The sequence below is a fragment of the Panthera uncia genome, chromosome B1 (genome assembly GCF_023721935.1).
Source record: "Panthera uncia isolate 11264 chromosome B1, Puncia_PCG_1.0, whole genome shotgun sequence".
Classification (NCBI taxonomy): Eukaryota; Metazoa; Chordata; class Mammalia; order Carnivora; family Felidae; genus Panthera; species Panthera uncia.
Window position 1 is genome coordinate 32,104,898 of NC_064811.1, and position 22,629 is coordinate 32,127,526.

The 22,629-nt window shown below is 38.6% G+C and overlaps 2 protein-coding genes across 2 annotated transcripts in view; one reads left to right on the top strand and one right to left on the bottom strand.

The window, feature by feature from the left end:
- The window catches only part of RPL9 (ribosomal protein L9), a 457,174-nt gene that overhangs the window by 416,262 nt on the left and 18,283 nt on the right, over nt 1-22,629 (bottom strand). The window lies entirely within an intron of this gene.
- Nucleotides 1-22,629, top strand: part of KLB (klotho beta) — a 35,798-nt gene that overhangs the window by 2,825 nt on the left and 10,344 nt on the right. Inside the window, 2 exon segments of the mRNA XM_049631921.1 lie at nt 17,460-17,970; nt 20,193-20,461. Coding sequence (XP_049487878.1) covers nt 17,460-17,970; nt 20,193-20,461 — 780 coding nt within the window.

The window sequence follows — 22,629 nt, forward strand, 5'->3', positions numbered from 1 at the left end:
AATTATTGTGTTTTCCAAATAATTTCTTCTATCTCTTTAAAATTTCTAAATCACTGACTTAAATAAGGAGGGTAAGAGGTCCTTTGAAATCAGTCAGAAAGTGAAATATGCTTCATAACCCAGTGACATATAGCTCCAGAGAGAAATCTTGCAATGGTTTGGTAGCCTGAGGTGAACTCATTTTTTCCACTGTTCCTTCTCTGTTCTTCCTTTAACGTGAAAAAGATTAATTTGATATTTTATGTTGCAATGAAGTATTTCTTCCTTACTCAGCCATCTGTGACCCAGAAGTATTCCTGAGGATTAGTTTTTAGTCCAAGTTAACACATCTCACTGAGCTTTTAAAAAGCCTAATATGAAAGTAAATTCATGGGTGGTTATAGATCGTTTTATTTCCTACTCCTCAGACTTTGAAAAGATTTCACTGTGGCTGTTGGGGTTTTCTAGTCCCAGAATAACCTTGGAAACTCCATTTCAGTCTGCATTGTCCTGGTTTAGAGGGAACCTGAATGGCCTAGTCAGTCCTGAGACTGACCTGGAATTTAAATTCCAACTTCATTGCAGATTTGGTGATTACCTTAGAGTGAGCCTAAGCCTTGGGTAAAAATCTGTCGTAATCACACCTACTAATGGACACTCCATTCTGAGTTTTGGACAATATTTGGAAAAGAAAGAGAGTACGTCTTTTGACTGACCATCTCTAAGCATGGTAGTCATGGCTTTAAATATTATGTATAACTTCGGCAGCAACCTTTCCAGATACCTGTTATTATCCCTGTTTTACCACAGAGTGATTATTTCCAACATGCATCATGCTGCACCCCTGCATAAAATCTAGGAAGTGGCTCCCCAAAGCTTTTAGGATTAACGTCCTGATTTTCCACCAAGACATCCAACCCCTGGCCTGCATTCCCGCGTCCTTCCTGGCCACTCTCCCATCTCCATCACTAACGCCAACCCCTCCCACCCCATGCTCCACGATAATACACTAGGAGTGTTTTGATTGTACCTTACTAGTCCTCCCCATTCAGCCTTTACTAGCATTCTATCCAGTGAGAATGCCCTTTGTACTCTCTACTTTACCCATCTAATGTCCTTCAAGACTCAGTTTAGGCAGTCACCACCTCTAAGTTATTCTTGACCTGCTAAGGTTGTTGTCCCTTCTAAGGGCTCCCATAGTAAGATGTGCTTGCTGCTACCGTAGCACTCATAGCATGTGGTACTCTTCTGTCTCCCCAAGGAGCCTGAGAGCTCCTTGAAAGGAGAGGCTATTCTTTATTTGTCTTTGTGTTTCTAGCACCCAACACAGAATATTAGGATTAGGTACATGCGAGGTAGAAATGTTTTTTGAGTGAGTAGTTTAGGATTTCTTTCTTAAACCTTGTAATCAAAGAGCCAATGTCAAGTTCAAAACTCATATTTTGTTGCATTATTACTAATTCTTGAAATATTGCCTATGTTAATCCACTGGTATATCAGTCAGGACTTTTTGGTTGTGAGTGACAGAAACCTAATTCAAGTTGACTTAAGCAAAAATGAGCAATTTCCTGGCCCAGTAACCAAATCACAGGGATGAATGGATCCAGTAATGAGGACACTGTCAGAAGCCCTTTGTCTCGGATCTCTCACAACCTTCTCTTCTTGGGGTTCGGCATCATTCTCTCCTTTGTAGAGGAAAGATTTCTCTCTTTCAAGTTCAATTTTTAAAGTCCCAGAGACGGATCCCAGCCTGTGTGGCCTATTGCTCTCATCCCTCAGATCAGCAAAGCTTCAAGGTTTCACATTAGTAAAGATGGTTAAGGTGTCTGTTTTCTTTCTACTTTTAAGTCAATAAATATGCATAATAATTTAAATTTGTAAGTCCCTCTCCCCCTTAAAAGGGAACATCTAGAACCTCTGAGTAAACATGCCCAGAGGTTGGGGAAGATGACTTTGCTCATAAGATGGCAAGTCATTCAGTTTACTACTCCACAAAATAGCTTCCATGATAGTTTTGACTTCATTGCCTTAAATTTTTATCTTTCAATTTCTCAACCTCAGTGCTATTGACATTTGGGGCCAAATAATTCTTTTTGTGGTGGGCTTTCGTGTGCTTTGTAGAATTTAGCAGTATCCCTGGCCTCTACCCACTAGAGAGATGACAGTAGTACCCTTGTCCTCAGGGTTGTGACACCAAATTTGTCTCCAGACATTTAGTCCCCAACATGTGGGAGGCAAAATTCTCCTTTCCTTCTACCATAAACCTGTAATAGACAATTGGTTAAAAACATGAAGCAGAAAGAGCAAGGACGTTGAAATATAATTAGTATGAGGGACATAAAATCGCTTCATGATTTTCACCAGAACTGTAAGTTGCACACATACACTCTATATTAATTTATGTCTAGTTTGGCTTTTCACACATTGAGAATAGAGACTATCTCTACTAGCTTTGCATTACTTGCAAAATACTTGTAAAAACTGCCCCAGACCATTTCTCTTACATAGTTATTTACAAACAAAACATTAAATGTACTTTTTGAAAAGCAAAATTCAAGAATTCAAACAAACGTTGCGTAAGCAACTTTCATCCACTTTTGATGCCACAACATCTTGTTTCACAAAGTTTGTTTTTTTGTGTATCACTTCATGTTGGCTTTTTTTTTTTTGCTTGTTTTTTGTTTGTTTGTTTGCATATCCAAGTGCCACATGTACTATTATTTACTAAAATGTTTTTCCTTAAAATGTTTATTTTGAAAGAAAAATTTATTCTTACTATACATGAGATAAGTATTTTCAAATGCCCTTCAAATAAATATGTAACATTGAAAACAAAAAACTTTCTTCTTTGTTACACCTAATGTCACCTCCCATACAAAAAGAGGTAGGTGTACCAGACTTGGAAAATACCACTGTAATACATTTGGTCCTAAAACCAAACAGAGTGTGCCATTTAAAAATGTGACATAAAATGCTTTTTCTTGTGTAATTAAGATAATTTGAATAATGTATGATTATTAAATGGGAAAATGCCAAAATTTATGTTTATGTACATGAGCATCTTAAATATTTGTAATTTATTTTTGAATATTTTCAATTTATTTAAAATAAACTTTCTTTTTTTATGTTATTGCTTTAAGAAAAAGCTCCAACCAATACAGCTTTTATTGCATCTTTAAAATACTACAAATAAGTCTGAAAAATCATCCAACATCTTGCTATTTCTGTAGCTGGACAACTTAGATCTTATTCATCAGTCTGCTGAACTGTTCCTTTTTCAGAAACATAGATAGTATCCCCAGATTTTCTGATATCCTTTTTTTTCTAACTGTTGTGGCTTGCTGAATCAAAGCAGCTGAGTTTGATACAAGTTCAATGTAATTTCCTTCAAGAATTAACTCAACTTTGGCCTTGAGATACAGAATTGAGATACTTTCCAACACAATTTTTAATAAAATAGGCTTATATAAAATAAAATGTATGTCAACACTTTTTTGTATATTACACAGAAATGATGAAATTATTTTTTAAAATCCTCAGGGGTTCAAGAGATTGCTTAATACTATGAAAGAGGCTTTCAGGACAAGAAATGTTGGGAAACTCTGCTCGAGGTCAAGGCCTCACCTACTTGTTTCTGAGCCTGGGATAAGATTTGATTTAGTCCCTATTTTTCTACCTCTTTGAGGAACATTGTCTTAGCATTTCTTGGCCATTGTTCCCTCAGAGAAGTTCATACAAGGCTGGGTATGCATTAGGTATCAATAAATAATTCAACTGATTATTTTCTATTTAAGGAAGATCTACCTTGTTCCAGAAAGGATTTTTTTTTCCCAGAAAGGATTTAAAATTGCAATTGAATAAAAGTTGATTTCAGACACACAAACAGACCACACACACACACACACACACACACACACACGCACACGCACACGCATACACACACAACAATACGGATTCTGGCATAAATACATAGTCTTTTCAGAATATGCAAATCAATTATCTATGCTTGTTTCTATTAAAAATTTTACATCAAGGAAGCCTGGGTGGCTCAGTTGGTTAAGTCTCTGACTCTTGGTTTGGGCTCAGGTCATGATCTCACAACTCGTGAGTTCGAGCCCCACATCAGGCTCTGTGCTGACAGTGTGAATACTACTTGGGATTCTCTGTCTCCATCTCTCTCCGCCCCTGCCCTGCTCTCTCTGTATCTCTCAAAAATAAATAAATGAACATCAAAAAAATTTTACATTAAAAGCCCACCTTGAAACAAGCTGCAGAATATTAATGACACTTAAAGCTGAGTGATGTGCTCATGAGGGTTCACTATATTCTTCTATTTTTATATGTTATGAAATTTCCACTATTAGTAAAGAGATTATTTTATATTTTAAAAGACAACAATTATCTTTATATAATACACTTCTTAACCAAAATTTAGTGTTAAAACTCAAAAAACAGCTATGAAAGGCCACCATTCACACGATTAATAACTAAGCCTTCTTTCCAACAGAACACGGCAACTACTTTCTTGAACAAGAAAGCTGCAGTGTCTCACAGGCACATTTAAACAGATAAAAATGTCACTTTTAAGCCTCTTCTGCCCAAACCCCCACCAATATCTTGAAGGCTAAGTGTGATATTTTGAAATGGAAATACTAGCAGGAGCCTTCTTTAGCTTATGTTGGTCAGATAGAAACAAAATCTCTAATGATCATCTGAAATGATTTATTTCCATGAGAAAAATAAAGGAATGTTTAAAAACTCCCTTGTTAAAGTTGGGTTACAAGACAACAAAATACCAAAAGTAATTTTGGGGGCGCCTGGGTGGCTCAGTCCATTAAGCATCCAACTTCAGCTCAGGTCATGATCTCATAGCTCATGAGTTCGAGTCCCAACTCGGGCTCTGTGCTGACAGCTCGGAACCTGGAGCCTGCTTCAGATTCTGTGTCTCCCTCTCTCTCTCTGCCCCTCCCCCACTTGCCCTCTATCTCTCTCTCTCTCAAAAGTAAATAAACATTAAAAAAATTTTTTTAATTAATTTTTGCTAAATCTATGGTTAAAAAACCAGCCCAAAGTTTTCTGTCAATGAAGGACAGAAAAAAAGGTTAAAAAGAAAAAAGCCTTGTTACTTGCTACCTTCCACCACTTTCCTGTCCCACACAAAATGAACAAAAAAAGGACACAGGAATGGGGGAAGAGGTTGGTCTTAATTCTTACAGTAAAGTGGAGAATTAAGACAATTATTGCAGATAAATTTTTGACATTCTATCTTACTATTTTTTTAAGTTTATTTATTTATTTTGAGAGACAGGGAGAGAGAGAATCCCAAGCAGGCTTCTCACTGTCAGCGCAGAGCCCAACGTGGGGCTCAAATTCACGAACCATGAGATCATGACCTGAGCTGAATTTGGATGTTTGACTGACTGAACCACCCAGGTGCCCCTCTATCATACTATTCTTTTTTTTTTTTTAAGTTTGTTAATTTATTTTGAGAGAGAGTGGGTGAGGAGCAGAGAGACGGGGGGGGAGGCGGGAGACAGGGGGGCGGGGGAAGAAGAGGGGGGGAGCGAGGAGGCGGGAGAGAAAGAGAGAGAGAATCCCAAGCAGGCTCCATACTGTCAGCACAGAGTCCCATGTAGGGCTCAAACCCATGAACCGTGAGATCACGACCTGAGCCAAAACCAAGAGTCAGGTATTTAACTGACTGAGCCACCCAGGCACTGCTCTATCATACTATTCTTAATCATTATTATAAGAAGAATACCGCATACCTACCGTAGTGTCTGAAACTATACTAGGTACTTTTCATACGTTGTCTCATTTGATTTGTACGTCAACTCTGCCAGGTAGGTACTCTTATAGTCATTTTACAGTTGATGACGCGGAAGCCCAGAGAAGTTTCTCTGAGGTTGTATGTGATTTTTACTCCGTAATAATTGACAGAACCAAAATTCAAATCTTATCCATCTGAATCCAAGCTAACAAGGTTTAATGACATGGATCAGCTACCTGGCTTCAATGGAAAAGAACAATTTATAGTCTTAAAACCCATGGCAGTCACTTGCGTTGATGCTGACTCACAGATATTTAACTTCACTTTGCCTTTTTAAAGACCAGAACCATCCATCCACATATTTTATTTGTCCACAAAATCTATGAACAATTTATCCTTGATTCATACATTAACCATAAGGTTTTCCATGTGTTTCCATGATTTTAATGTTTTATTTGCTCAAAACTTTAGTGTCCCATTGAAGTAATGTTAAATCACATGTGTGTGCCCTTGGCAAAACCATCTGAAGTTTAATAAAAAATTTTTTTAATGTTTATTCATTTTTGAGAGAGACAGAGAGACAGAGTACGAGCAGGGGAGGGGCAGAGAGGCAGACATACACAGAATCCCAAGCAGGCTCCAGGCTCTGAGCTGTCAGCACAGTCACGGGGCTCAAACTCATGAGCTGTGAGATCATGACCTGGGCCAAAGTTGGACACTTAACCGTCTGAGCCTCCCAGGCACCTCGTACAGTTTAATACATTTTAACACAATTATTCATTTAATTAGCTAATGCATAGTACCTATACGATAATCCCAATTCATCTCCATTAGCGTCTAAGACACTTCTAACAAAATATAGGAAATAATGATCAAACAAGTTAAGACTGGCATTCTTACAGGCATTTCTAATCAAATTTGAATACAAAGATGAAAACTGCTTGTACATGAGAATTGCCAAAGACAGCTTCTATACTCAAAATACCATTGTCAGATAGGAGTCATGTAAAAAAACCTATTTGTAGAAGACAATTGGTATTCTAAAATCTTCAAGAGAGCAATATTTACTTTTTCTTTTAAATGTTTATTTTTATTTTTGAAAGAAAAAGAGAGAGACAGAGTGTGAGCAGAGGAGGGGCACAGAGAGAGGGAGACACAGAATCCGAAGCAGGCTCCAGGCTGTCAACACAGAACCTGATGCGGGGCTCGAACTCACAGACCACAAGATCATGACCTGAGCCGAAGTTGGTCGCTTAACTGACTGAGCCACCCAGGCACCCCAATATTTACTTTCTCTAATCGTTCAGTAGAAAAAGTTATAGTTCAGTGAATGATTAACAAGAGTTTAAGTAAATGTAATTATAAATGTTCAGAGAATAACATTGTGATCATATTTAAACAGCTTGGTTTGATGTGAACACTCTCATACATGGAAAAGGAAGCCAGAGATCAGAAAATACTGTAAGCGATCGAAACAGTGCTGGATATGATGGAAAAAATGAACCGAGGAAAGCTTTGCATTAGTGTAAAAAATCTTACTGAGAAAACTGACAAGTCATTTAGTCTATGTTAAAAAAAAAGAGGGTCATTAAACAGACATTAGCGATTCCGTCGCTGAAAAGCAGTAGGAATGCTAATAGATCAGAACTCCCAAACTTACTAACCAGTCAAGAGTGAATCACAGAAGTAATTAAAGTGGTTTCTGGGTGATCTGCCTGAAAATGTTTGGGGGAAGTCTTGAGGCTGGGGAAAACCAAATCTTTTAGTATTTTGGAGAGTATATTGATGGGTTCTTCATAGTGTCATATCTTGATTATGTGACTGAGTCTTAAAAAAAAGGGGGGCTGAGGTTTACTGCTCTCAGTTCTTCTTTCATGTTAATCACGTATATATTGTATGTCTTCTGCTCTTACCTTTGAATATCAACATTTATTATTATGGAGTAAAAAGGCATTATTTAATAGATAATAAAATCCAGAATAACTGAACTTTTTATAAGTTTCGGTTTTTCCCATGAGAGTTTTGGAACTTTGGAGAAACTAGAGTAATAGCTTAGAGCAATTAAATACACTGACAGAAACCATTTGTTTCAACCAATTCTCTTGACTTTTTAAATGACTTTTAAAGTCTCTTGACTTTAGAAATATAATGCATTTTTACTGCAAAACATTCAAACAATACAGAAAGACAGAAGTCAAAGTCAAAAATGGAAAGTCTCCTCTTATACCCTAAACCCCCACCCCCCAGAAGTAACAACTGCTAGCAGCTTGCTCATTATCCACATACTTTTCTAGGTGTATATAAACACATATGTAAAGTCACATTTTTTTCACAAAATTGGAATCATATTATTATACTAAGTTTCGGTTATCATTTCTGATTAATTGAAATGCAAAAGTATACTGTTTTTTTTTAATGTTTATTTACTTTTGAGAGAGAGAGAGAGAGAGAGAGAGAGAGAGCAACAGAGCACAAGTAGGGGAGGGATAGTGAGAGAGGGAGACACAGAACCTGAAGCAGGCTCTAGGCTCTGAGTCGTCAGCACAGAGCCGGATTCAGGGCTCAAACCCACTAACCGTGAGATCATGACCTGAGCCTAAGTTGGATGGCCAACCAACTATGCCACCCAGGCACCCCAAAAGTATACTGCTTTTATCTACTTATTTCAGTACTTCTCTTTCCTATTAGAAGTTATACTTCAGGGCACCTGGGTGGCTCAGTCCGTTGAGTGTCTGACTTCTGCTCAGGTCATGATCTCATGGTTAGTGAGTTCAAACCCCACATCAGGCTCACTGCTGTCAGCACAGAGCCCGCTTCTGATCCTCTGTCTTTCTCTCTCTGCCCCTCCCCTGCTTGCACTCTCTCAAAAATAAATAAAACATAAAAAAAAAAAAGAAGTTATACTTCATCTGAAGGCAGGAGTTATCTTGTTAATGTTTTTTCTAAATGCCCACCAAGGTGCCTTGTATTTGTTAAATAAGTATTTGTAGACTTGAATTTAAGCAATGAATCAATGTGAATGAATGGAGAGTGAAGAAAAAGATAAAATAGCCGTAGGTTAAAGGAAAAAGATAAAATGATTTATTGAAATTTGCTTTTGCTAACGTGTATGATTTCTCTAAGGGAAAAAAAAATAAATAAACAGAAGGTAATGCTAATGAATTCACTGTTTGATTAGGTACTGATATGGTGCCCCGGCTGGTGAGGCTGGATGAAGGTATAATCAAAACCACGACTCCCAGTTTGCCTCTTTCCTTACAGTGTTACTGGCACCCAAAAACTGTCCCATGGGTTTCACAGTGTACTGGTCCTTGTTTTTGTGCCTTGTCTGTTACATACCCCTAGCATTGTCTCAGCCTGTTCAATCACCTTTGGGTCTAAGGCATAAAAGTATGCTTCAAAGGCATATAATTTAATGCATGTAATGTCCTGGAAATGACAGTGATGGAGAAAGCTGAAAGACTCAGTTCCAATCCTAGCTTTGCCACTGAGACATTGAGCAAGTCACTTACATCTTGGGTTTCAGCATCTCATCTATATAGAAGATATTTGCAGATTGGATCAAGTGACCTGTAAGGTCCATCCCCTACCTCTAGTTAGCAGGCAAGAGCCCAGAACTTGGAGAAACACAGTGTGGGCTTGACTTGGTTTCTGAAACTAGACAAGTCATTTAACCTCCCCATCCATTGGTCTCCTCGCCTCTAAAGTGGGAATGCTAATTGTACCTACCTTAATTCTCCTAAATAAAGATTAAATGAGATAGTACATGGGAAGCACTTAGAACAGTGCTCAGCATATCTGGCCCTGGATACATGTTGGTTCTTATTACTATTTACACTATTGATTTTCTATGGTTCTGTAATTTAATCACTGTTTATTTGATCATGAAAATCACTAATCTTTAATGACCATTTAATTATGATTTGTTTGAAAATGGTGCTGCGCTGAATGCTATACAACCACAGCATCCCTGCCCTCTTGGTCTAACATTCACAATGGTGTAAAGATCTCAATCCTCAATCAAGACGGTCAAGTGTAGAAGTGGTCCCTCAGGATTCATTTAGCTTCTGACACCAATGAGGACAATATCTAATGCCAACTTTGCTGGTTCTAGGAAAGGAGCCCAGGGAATTATACAGACGTGTTCCATGCTGGGCCAGGCACTTGGACAGCTACATGGTTTTCTGAAAACTCCAAATTTTTTCCATGACCTTTCTAGGTGATACTGAATTTCACATACATAGATATTTTCCTCTCAGCATGGAAGAGTGGGATACAATACCTTCATTCTATGACCGTTCAGTTCTTTTAATCAATTACAATCAAGTACAGCAGGAAGAAAATATAATTTTAAAACAGTATGTTGTGGTTCATGTCAGATGGTCCCCAAGTGCTTCAAAATTTAGAACTAGTCGGACATATAGAAAGCAGGATGGTTTAGTAAAGTGACCAGAAAGGCCTGGGTTCAAATCCTAGCTTCACCAATGTCCAGCCTCTGTGAACCTCAGTTTCTTCTCTAAAATGGTAAAAATTAAATCTGCCTTGTAGGGGCTGTACTATCGACAATGTGTGTCAGGTGACCAGCTGACTAGCTGACCCATACTGGGCACTCATTCAGCAAGTATTCTGTGTCAGGCTTTTCTCTGGGCATCTATAGGTACCACTGGAAACAAAATAGGTACAGTCTCTGCATTCAAGATGCTTGGAGGCCAGGCATGGTTCTATACTATATGGGCCTGAAATGTACAATCTGGGGGACCCTCTGTAAGAAAAAAAATTACGGACATGAAAGTTGGTACAAGAGTGAACATTTATTTGGAATGAGAAAAATATTACAACAGGTTACTGTGGGCTTGATTCAGATTCCTTTTTTTCCAAGGTCTCTTCAGGGAATTCATAAGGAATACTTACCTAGAAATGCTTCTAAATACAACCTGGCTTCCAACCCACCTAGCACATTCTATAGGGAGGGACCCATATAAGTGAGTGGCCCTAAAACTTCAGCTTCCTTTAGTTCATGGGAAATCTGCCTTTGTTGCAGGGCCCAAAAGGTCTTGTCTTATTTATTTTATTGTAATAATTGTATTATTTGTAATTTCCAGAGTGTTTTCTATGTTGACTGTCTTTAAGTCTTCATTCCTAAATCCTGAGGAAAGGCCTCAGGTCATCCACTCAGACCATTTTAGCTTCAATTATACTCTGAGATATGGTCCTTTTGCATGAAAAAATTACTAACAAGATCACGATTGTTAATGTAATAATAACAGGAAGCTTAAAATATCATTCCAACCTCTGCAGACTTGGCATGCAAATGTTCTCCTTGGGCAAGGAAATTGAACTTCAGTTAAGCATCAATTTACTAATATTGATTTCTTCTAAGTCCCCTTCTAATATCTGGGGAAACCCACAGATGCTTCGCTTAATTAATTATAAGGTTTATTCTAGACCTTTTTCCTTTTATGTTGCCAGGTTTAGATCCTGACTCAAACATTAGTTGAATTTAGTAATATTATCATTGAAATTAGAATTCTATAACAATATTAAAACCATTTTTTTGAAGGAACAAATATAGTAGAGTTTAGCTTTTACATGATTTCTACGGGGAAATCCTGAAACTATACAAACTGATAACGAACAAAGATTTGTCAGAATCATTTGAAAACATAACAATTGGAAAGAAAATAGGAAAATTCATTAAAACAAATTTTAATATTATCATTACTGAGCTATTCCAACTATAGAAAACATGAATTTGAACCATTAAAAATAGGATAGGTAAAAATTTTCTTTATGAAAAGTGGGAACTTTTGTTAATATTGAAATTCTCACCTAAGATTAATGAGGGATATCATTTCCCAGAGTTTCAAGATTCAAAAAAAAATTAAAGAAGTAGCAGTCACATAATAAACTTTAATGAAATAATAGTTACATATTTTTTTAGCAATGAACAGTAAAGTTTGCATATCTTAAACACCCAATAAATATTCGTGGAAAATGAATGAATGTTAAATAAGCTGGAAGGACAGTAATTATAATTAGCAGAAAACCGGATGCTAACATAAAGAAGTGTTGAGTAGATGAAACAAATGAATCAATGAATCAAACCGAAATTATTATCATTATTATCATTATTATTATTATTATTATTTTGGTTTCAGGAATAGAATTTAGTGATTAATCACTTAACATACAACACCCAGTGCTCATCCCAACAAGTGCCCTCCTTAGTGCCCATCACCCATTTAGCCCAATCCCCCCTCCCCTCCAGCAACCCTCAGTTTGTTCTCTACAGTTGAGAGTCTCTTCTGGTTTGCCTCCCCCTCTCTTTTTTTTTCTCCTTCCCCTATGTTCATCTGTTTTGTTTCTTAAATTCCACACATGAGTGAAATCGTATGGTATTTGTTATTTCTCTGACTGACTTATTTTGCTGAGCATAATACCCTCTAGCTCCATCCAATCAAGCTGAAATTAATCCCAATCCAAATGGACAATGACTAAAACTCAATCAGCTGCAAAAAAATAAATGAGAACACACATGTCTAGCCATGAAACTCGAGAGGTAAGGGAGAGCTGGCTGCAGAACACTCTTCCTGCCCACGTAGACTTCCTACCATTGTTTTCCACAGCAAGTTAAAGTTATCTTCAGCTTCCTTTTTTAAAGTACAGTACTTCAAATTTACATTTGTGTAGTCTTCACAGTCTTCACATGTTTTACCTCATTCGATCTTCACTACAATTATCTAGCGTGTTTCTTTTTAGCTTAGGATAACAGAGGGAGAGGGAAAACTGAGGCTATCGGAGGGAATGATTTACCCAAGACGAAAAAGCCAATTAGCAGTAGGGCCAGTACTAGAGCCTAGGTCTCTTGCTTTCGGGACCTGGGTCCTTTCCCCTATGATACCATGTAGGTAAGTAGCAGTTTCCTGTCGCTCTTGATAACCATGTATCCCCAAATACAGCAATGTTTTGAAGGACATGGTCAAAGAATACTCACACCAATGGACAAAATGTGTGAAGAGTAATTTGGAAATATGTAAAACAATTTTAAAAATAGGTAGCCCATTTGTGGGATTAATAGAAGGAAATAAATCAAGCACATTAAAAGCTATATGCCCAAAGTTAGTTATTGCAACGTTATTTATGACAGGAAAAAAAAATGAGAGGAAGGAAGGAAGGAAGGAAGGGAAGAAGAAAGGAAGGGGGGGACCAAGCTAATTCCTATCAAAAGAGAGAGATGACTAAGTAAGCCATATTTCATCAAATTGGTGAATGGTTATGAAGATTAAAAAGATGGAAACTGTTCAAAGGGGTATTAGCTGGGAAATATATTTGGGAAAGCTGGATGGGATCACAGAAATATGAAAACAGTTTGCTATGATTGTAGGGTTTTAAATAAATTTTCTTTAACAGTGTTTACTTAATACTTTATGAAATAGCTTTAACAATAAACAAGTTTATAGTTCACATGAAGATATTTCAACCAAAGTGTGACTAAAATCATGCACATATTTGGAAATTTAGCTTTTGACAAATGATTGCGGGTTCCTGAAATACAGACACGGGTGATATGCTACGTTTGCTCATCTGTCTTCAGCCCGTACCCTCCACAGCCTTCCCTTCCACCAGCGTCCCACCATGTCTTCCTGATCTCTGACCCCGTCTTCATCTTGTTTCTGAAATTGTGCCGGTATCTTACTTGCTTCCTATCGTTCATAGAACTTATCTGAATCTGCTCTTCTAGGGGCATCAAAGAAAGCTGCTATGTTAGACTAGAGGAGGGAACAGAAGAAGATATTTGGCCCCTGGCTGTCTCTCAGTGACATCAGGCTCTGATAGCTGGCTCAAAAGGAAAAAGCTGCTGACTTCCCCTTTAAGCCACTGAATCTGAAGAACAAAGGTTGAAGCTCCCTTAAATCAATCATTCCAAAGGTAGACGGCCTTGTACAAGATAGAGGGTAACCTTGGAAAATCGCACAAGGAGTGTTGTGCAAGGCTGCAGGGCCAGGCCACACTCCTAAACCCCATTTCGGTTTTCCCAACAGACCTCCTTTATGAGTGCCAGACCAAAGGACATGCATGGATATCCCCATTTCATTAAGATTTATGTCAAACTCACTATGTTGGAGCAATACTTTTTACCTTGTTACTTGCCAAACAGGATCAAGTTATAACCATAAGTACCACACAAAGAACCTCCCCCACATTCTCCACATGAGAATGGAGAGGCTGTCTTCAGTCCTGAGCAAAGATAACCCTGGATACCTTGATAGCCTATGTAAATAGCAGCAAAGGTGAAAGAGACACTGGGGAATACAAAGGTCACCTTGGGGCATGACAACACGTGTGTGTGTGTGTGTGTGTGTGTGTGTATCTCCAGAAAACTTGCTTGGAAGGGAGTTGCCAATGTACGTGTCTGTTGTCTTCTAAGCTGTTCTATTTCTCATTAAAATGCTGATACAACCAAGATTTTATCACAGCTTAGGTCATCTTTCATATAATCACTGAAATCTGCAATAGAACATCTCTATCTTAAAGAAATTCCCCTCTCCTTTTTTTGCTCCCATTAGGACTGTTTTAATGAATGTATACTGATTCCATCTCACTCTTCCTCTAGTGTCTGATAACATCATATTTGCAAGGCAGTTAGTTTATGACTTGGAATCTTACATGTTCAGGGCTTTACACATCACAGGTGCACAACAGCCCTGAAGAGATGTACTGATGATCACTGCGGCTTTTGTGAATGAAACTACTGAGGATACCGAGGGATTAAGTGACAGATCAGAATAAAGCAAAGAATGCTTCCTTTCCACTCATGCATGATTGCTTTCATATCGAATCAGAAAAAAACAAAAAACAGTTTTCAAGTCTTTCTGTTGTGATTCCAGCCCCAGAAAATCCCAGAAAGAGTGAATAAGACCACTTCAGGTGAAGTCTGTCCCAGGCTCTCCTGTGATTCCTTCCAGGAACCTTCCAGGTTCCAGGTAGGGGAGAAGGCCACAGCCTGAATATTTCTTTAGGAGGAGAGCATTCTTAAGTATCCTTGGGAATGTCTGGGTGCTAAATGATTCCAGGATCTTCCAGTGAAAACTGATCAAGGACAGGTAGAATGGAGGTAATACTTCGAGGCAAATACTCCTTCAGAAAGTCTTTCAAGGAATTATTTAAATTAGCTATTATTGCATAAAGCAAGGAGGCATCAGTTCTAGAATCCTTACCTCTTAGGGTAACACCTATCTTTCCTCATCTTAACACGATTTATGGACCATTTTCAGTGTCCACAGGATCTATTAAGTTCAAACCATTGCTCATATTTGATTGTTTTTGGCTTCTAAAAGGGCATTTCACATAATTCAACCCAATATAAAATACCTCTAATGAGTGAAAGAGAAGCTAAGGAATAAAATGGAAAGCAGATATTGTGGGTTAAAAATAGTAAGGTTTTGTGCACTTGTTTTAGAAACACCCAAACAGAGGAGAAATTGAGACATCTGGGAAGAGACATCAGAAAGCAAGCAAATCAATTGCCCCGGGAAGAGGTGGCTGTCACACAGATAACAGACAATTCTAAGTCTAGCCAGGACACGAAGTGGACTTGAGCATTAACTGGCCCAGAGTCCTTAATTGTAGTCCTTGACATTTGCTCCTGCTGATATAGCTCATGACTCTTTACCAAGCTTCTAATTACTTTTCCACTTAATGACCTATTTTATGCCATTTTACATGTTTTCTTTCATAAATTCAGCATTTTTAAAAATTTTATTTATTTATTTATTTTATTTTTTAAATTTACATCCAAGTTAGCATATAGTGCAACAATGATTTCAGGGATAGATTCCTTAATGCCCTTTACCCATTTAGCCCATCCCCCCTCCCACTCCCCCCCCCCCCAGTAATCCTCTGTCTGTTCTCCATATTTAAGAGTCTCTTATGTTTTGTCCCCCTCCCTGTCTTTATATTATTTTTGCTTCCCTTCCCTTATATTCATCTGTTCTGTGTCTTAAAGACCTCATATGAATGAAGTCATATATTTGTCTTTCTCTGACTAATTTCGCTTAGCATAACACACTCTAGTTCCATCCACTTTGTTGCAAATGGCAAGATTTCATTCTTTTTGATTGCCGAATAATAATCCATTGTATATATACCACATCTTCCTTATCCATTCATCCATCGATGGACATTTGGGCTCTTTCCATACTTTGGCTATTGTTGATAGTGCTGCTATAAACATGGGGGTGCATGTGTCCCTTCGAAACAGCACACCTGTATCCCTTGGATAAATACCTAGTAGTGCAATTGCTGGGTCGTAGGGTAGTTCTATTTTTAATTTTCATAAATTCAATCTTATTTTCCCAATAATATTATTGGCTCCTGAGGGCACACTCCTGTGCCATACATTTCAGCCTCTCCGGGGGGGGACAATCCAGGCATTAAGTAATTGCTAAGTAAGTACCTATTAAACAAGTGGAGGAGCACCTGGGTGGCTCAGTCAGTTGAGCATCTGACTCTTAATTTCTGATCAGGTCATGATCTCACAGTTTGTGAGTTCGAGCCCTGCATTGGGCTCTTGGCTGACTGCGTGGAGCCTGCTTGGGATTCTCTCCCTCTCTCTCTCTCTCTGCCCCTCCACCACCCCCCGACTCTCAAAATGAATAAATAAACTTAAAAAAAACAAAACAAAACAAAACCCAGCCTGGAAACCTATCATGAGGCTCTGTTATAAGAAAGCTCAACTGGAAATGTAAACTGTGGGAGAAACAATAGTAACAACATGCATCTCTGGGCTGTACCTCCCAGATGCTCTATTCAATGCTACATATTTAATATATACATCAGCACAACATCTAACAGCTTTACAAAGGGTATTATTAGTATTAGTATTGTTATTAACTTCATTTTACGGGTGAGGATACTAAGAGATTTCAGAAAGCTTAAGTGAATTATCTAAAGCCAAACAGTAAGTACCTAAACTTCAAGCCCAAGATGGCTGAGCCCAAAGCCCACATTCTTTCTACTGGTTTCCTGTTTTGTATAGTACCTATCACTCTTTAACAGTAACAGTAATAATAATAACTGTTATGTTATATTAATAATATTTTATAAAAGAATAGTTATGAAATAAAACTGTTATATTAATAATAATGTTATAAAAATAATAGTAATTATAATAATGGCTTATGTAGGGGTTACTCTGTGCCAGGCACTCTTCTAAAGTCCTTTACATATATTATTTCATTCAATCCCAACAACAAACCTAGGAGATGGGCTCTATTATTATCCATTTACAGAATTTTGAGAGTGCATTATCTTGGACTTATAAGTTAGGGCTAAAAGGAGATCCTGTAGAATGATGAAAGATCACTTGTCTTTGTCTTTTTGTGTAGAGGAAGAAACCCTACAATCCACATAATATCTCATGTGCACCCAGCCCCAAGAGGGCCCACGAAAGGAGTCAGGGAGAGGAGAAGAACGATGGAGCTTGGACCAGAGCTCTCTGCCTGCCCTTGGTAATCCTATAGGAGAGGGTGTAGGTTGGAAGCACAGGAGAAGCAGAGAATAGACTTTGAGATCATCAGGGTTTCCTGACAGCTTTCCCCTACATCACCCTGTGCTGCACTAATTTGTCAATGAAAAGACCTTCTACCAGCCAAGTTACAATCCTTGTGAGTAAGGACAATAAAAATTAATAATATTTTCTTCTTATTAGGCTCATTCTAAAGTTTGGCATAACTACAACGTAAATTTCCGACCACATCAGAAAGGTTGGTTGTCAATCACGTTGGGATCCCATTGGATTGAACCAAACAGATCAGAAGACATGATGGATATACTCAAGTGTCAACAATCCATGGTTTCAGTGCTCGGATGGTTTGCCAGTCCTATCCATGGGGATGGAGACTACCCAGAGGTGATGAAAAAGAAGCTGCTCTCCATTCTACCCCTTTTCTCTGAAGCAGAGAAGAGTGAAGTGAGGGGCACAGCTGACTTCTTTGCCTTTTCCTTTGGACCCAACAATTTCAAGCCCCAGAACACCATGGCTAAAATGGGACAAAATGTGTCACTCAATTTAAGAGAAGTGCTGAACTGGATTAAACTGGAATATGGCAACCCCCGAATCTTGATTGCTGAGAATGGCTGGTTCACAGACAGTCATGTGAAAACAGAAGATACCACAGCCATCTACATGATGAAGAATTTCCTCAACCAGGTTCTTCAAGGTTGGTTGTACATTAGCTCAATTTTTAAAACTTTTGAATACTAATCCTTACAGGATACTTAAAGTCATCTTCCAACATATGATTATTGTTGTTGGGCTTCCCCATTGTCTAATGTTGATAGAATTTTTAAATGTTACTCTCATGTCCTTTTTTAATAAAATTTTGAGAACAAAATAGTTTTAGACTATAGATACATCCTAAATTGGTAACAAGGTGCTGTATCATTCTTTGTAAAAGAAGGCATGCTATAAGAGATACATCCCAAAGTTTTTTGACAGTAGTAACTTGGTTTAAGATGTTGAAAGCTTTTCTTGAAACTGTGCTGTTTTTATTCTATTACATGACTAAATAGTAAAAAGGCCTGGAGACAAAGAATGAGCCATGAATGGCAAAGCTGAGTAATTTCTATGGCTCCTAGATAGTTCTCTGACCCCTAGTGACCCCTCATACCTTTTCCACTATTCAAGTAGTGACATCTACAGGTGACTATTGAAATAATGGAGCAGAAGATAAGCTCAAATTATGGTGGGTTTGTCCCCTTCAAAATTGGGCTCCATTTCACCCAAATACAAAGAAATTCTTGGGGCGCCTGGGTGGCTCAGTCAGTCAAGCATCCGACTTCAGCTCAGGTCATGATGTCACAGCTCGTGGCTTCAAGCCCCACATCGGGCTCTGTATTGACAGTTCAGAGCCTGGAGCCTGCTTCAGATTCTGTGTCTCTGTCTCTCTGCCTCTCTCCCAGTCGCTCTGTTTTCTCTCTCAAAAATAAATAAACATTAAAAAAAAAAAAAAGAAATTCTTAGTGGATCTTTCTAAAAGTCTGTAGCTCTCTTTAGAAGTCATAAGCCTAAGGGTGCCTGGTTGGCTCAGTCAGTAGAGTGTGTGACTCTGGATCTCAGGGTCATAAGTTCCAGTGCCACGTTGGGGATAGAGTTAATAAACAAACAAACAAACAAACAAGCAAGAAGTCACAAGCCCAGAGGAAAATCCCAGGTTCTGCAAGAGAGTCTTCAGGGAGGGTCCTCTGGGAGAGCAAGACCTTGTTTCCCCAACCTGTGGGAAGGAGCAGCATGGAACAGAGCCATGCCCAGTCACAGGAATGTGCATATGGGGACCGCCAGAACACAGGACTCTGCCTACAGGGCCTGAGCCAAATACCTACGGTCGGGCAGAAGGGCTATACATTCCCTACATGTTATGATTCCATTTCCCCTGAGGACTGTACAACACCAAAGGGACTAGCACCAGGGCCTACCGAAATATATTTATCTCACTAGAATCTCTTGGCATGGATTTTCCACCTTTTAGGAAAAGAACATCAGTGACAAAAACCCGACAATGCAGAAATGAGGGCTCTTAAGAAAAAAAAAGTTCATGATTGACTTGGGCATTTGTTGCTTTTATTGCTGCTGTTGATTTCCATATTTCATTTTTGCCCAATTCCTAGAAGTTATTGAATCAGTTTCTTTTCTTTTATTTTTTTTTTAATTTTTAAGGGTTTTATTTTTGAGTAATCTCTACACCCACCGTGGGGCTTGAACTCAACAACCCCAAGATCCAGAGTCGCACACTCCACTGACTGAGCCAGCCAGATGCTCCTGAATCAGAGTTTTTAAAGCTAGAAACGTCCTGAGAGATCATCTTTTCCCATCTTTTTTAACAAATGAGGAAACTGAGGTCAACAAACTTGCCCCAGAGCACCCTTGCACCTCCTGCCCCTTGGCTGGTCAGTCCTTCTCTTACACCACTGTACTTGTTTTCTTCCTTAGATGCTCATTCACTTATGTTTATTCTCAAAGCTGATTTTTCAGTCCTTAAAGGGTAGCTACTTAGGAGATAGTTTCTCCACAAATGGGAACCAACCCAAGCTTGAAATGCGAAACTCTTGGTCACAAGCAGACATCTGCATTGGTCCCAAAGGGTTCTGGAAATTTCTATGCCTTCTGACACAGATTTGCATACTAAGTCTCAGGAATATTTTAAATTTGATTATTTCACTGTATCTTTCACTTGTTGTGGGTAGGGGGAGGACCATTCTGGATGAAAATAACTGCCACTTTTCCAGTATAAACATAAATTTTCTATTTTCTATAATGAGCCTTTAAATTAGGGGGAAAAGTTGGTTTCACAATATGCTCCTGGCAACATGTCCCCCAGCATACTGTTAGTGAATCATAACCGTGAACCAGAGTGAACATCTCTGCTTTTCTTTCTCTGTGCAGCAATAAGGTTTGATGAAGTACGAGTGTTTGGCTACACTGCCTGGTCTCTCCTGGATGGCTTTGAATGGCAGGATGCTTACACCACTCGCCGAGGATTATTTTATGTGGATTTTAATAGTAAACAAAAAGAAAGAAGGCCCAAGTCTTCGGCACATTACTATAAACAGATCGTACAAGAAAATGGTTTTACCTTAAAAGAGTCCACGCCAGATGTGCAGGGTCAGTTTCCCTGCGACTTTTCCTGGGGTGTCACTGAATCTGTCCTTAAGGTAAGCGGCTACTTACAAATTAACTATGAACTGGTGCAAACAGTACACAGTATTTTATTTCATTTACTCAGTGACAACTATCAGACAATATCAGATATGATTACTTGGAGGTGATGGAGGGGAGTTGCGGAAAGAGGAAGGAAAATGAGGAGAATTGATGCTTACCGAGAGCCTCTCATGTGCCAGAACTTCTCCTTGGTGATGGAGATGAAAAGGCTGCCCTCAAGGAGTATACAGTCTAGAGGGAATTTACAGTTGCTTTTGAAGGAAGCATTGGTCAGTAGTGTCAAAGTTATAAGAAAAAGCTTTTTATAGATTTTGTTTGCCAAAAGCAAATTATTAGTGGCTCTTTATTCAAGTGGTTCCTGTTATCTGATAGATTTGAATAATTTGCCTTATGAGGTCTCTGTATCCCAGTGGAGCCTCTCATGTCTCATTCTTCACCTTCATCAGATTATTTGCTTAAATGCCACCTTCTCAATAAGGCTTTGATCCACTCCAAAAAGCCACTATCTCCTCAATTCCCCTTCTTTTTCTTCTGTGAATCCTATTCATCACTAACATACCACTATGTACTTTACACATTTTTCTTTTTACCCCTAGCTTTATTGAGATACAATTGACATACAACATTGTGTAAGTGTAAGGTGTACAACATGTTGATTTGATACATTTATATATTGCAAAATGCTACCATAACAAAATTCCCATTTCTTTTTGTGGGGAGAACATTTAAGATCTATTCTCTTAGCAACTTTAAAGTATATATAATACAGTGTCATTAGCTACAATCACTATGCTGTACATCAGATCCTCAGAACTTGTTAATATTATCACTGGAAGTTTGTATCCTTTGACCAGTATCTCTCCATTTATCCCACCCCCTAGCCCCTGGTAACTACTTTATGCATTTTTCTAATTTTTTAAATTTTTTTAGTTTATTTATTTATGTTTATTTTTGAGAGAGAGAGAGTGAGCAAGGGAGGGAGGGCAGGAAGAGGGAAACAGAGAACCTGAAGCAGGTTCTAGGCTCTGAGCTGTCAGCACAGAGCCAGATGCAGGGCTTGAACTCACAAACCGTGAGATCATGACCCAAGCTGAAGTCAGACGCTTAACCGACTGAGCCACCAGGAGCCCCTAGTTTATTTTTTTTTTTTTGAGAGAGAGCATGCACAAGAAGTGGGAGGGCAGAGAGAGAGGATGAGAGAATCCCAAGTAAGCTCCAGGCTGTCAGCACAGAGCCTAATGAGGGGCTCGATCCCATGAACCATGAGATCATGACGTGATCGGAAATTTAGAGTCAGATGCTTAACTGACTGAGCCCCTATACATTTTTCTTATTTATCACGTCTTCCCCCTACTAGAATGCAAGCTTTCTCCACACAAGGGTGGAGATGTTTGAGGCTTTGCTGCCTGCTGTGTGCCTTACTAGGGCAGTGTCAGGTACATGGCCAGTGCTCAATGCAAGGTCAACTTTTAGGGCGAGATGAGACATTAGAGACCTATTCCAAATCCTTCATTTTACGGATTAAGAAAGTGAGACCCATCAGTTCATAACTGAGACTTAAGTGACTTGCCCAAGGTAACAAAAATAGGCAGAACTATAACAGGCAACTCTCAAGCACCCATATTTGCAATGCTCTTTTCAAAATAATAGCAACTATTTTTTAAACACTTATTATGTGCCAAGCATGTAGCTGTTGTATGTATGCACATTCTATTAAATCTTAAAAACTCTCATTTTACAAGCAAGGAAACTGAGGCTTAGGGAGGTTATGTAACTCATTCAGGTTACAAAGATCTGTTTCATGACACCACGCTATAAGATCTCACAATACCACACTATGGCCTGTATTCTAGAAGCATATGGAAAGACAACAAGATGTACAAGGGATGGGACCAGACAAAATGGCTCAAACCATGAGTGAACAAAGTTCACAGGTCATGAATATCAACCCTGTTGATACTTAAACATGACTTGGTAAATGCTCAGAGATAATAAAGGGGGGAAAGATATAGAGTAACTTAAATACAGGACTGACTTATCTTCCACTTGTGTCCCCTATGGAGCCAACTACTTACCCAGTTCCTATTTCCTACACATGGCAAAGGCACGCCATCTTTTCCCTACAAATTTCAAATGGGTTTATATTTTCTATAATTCCACA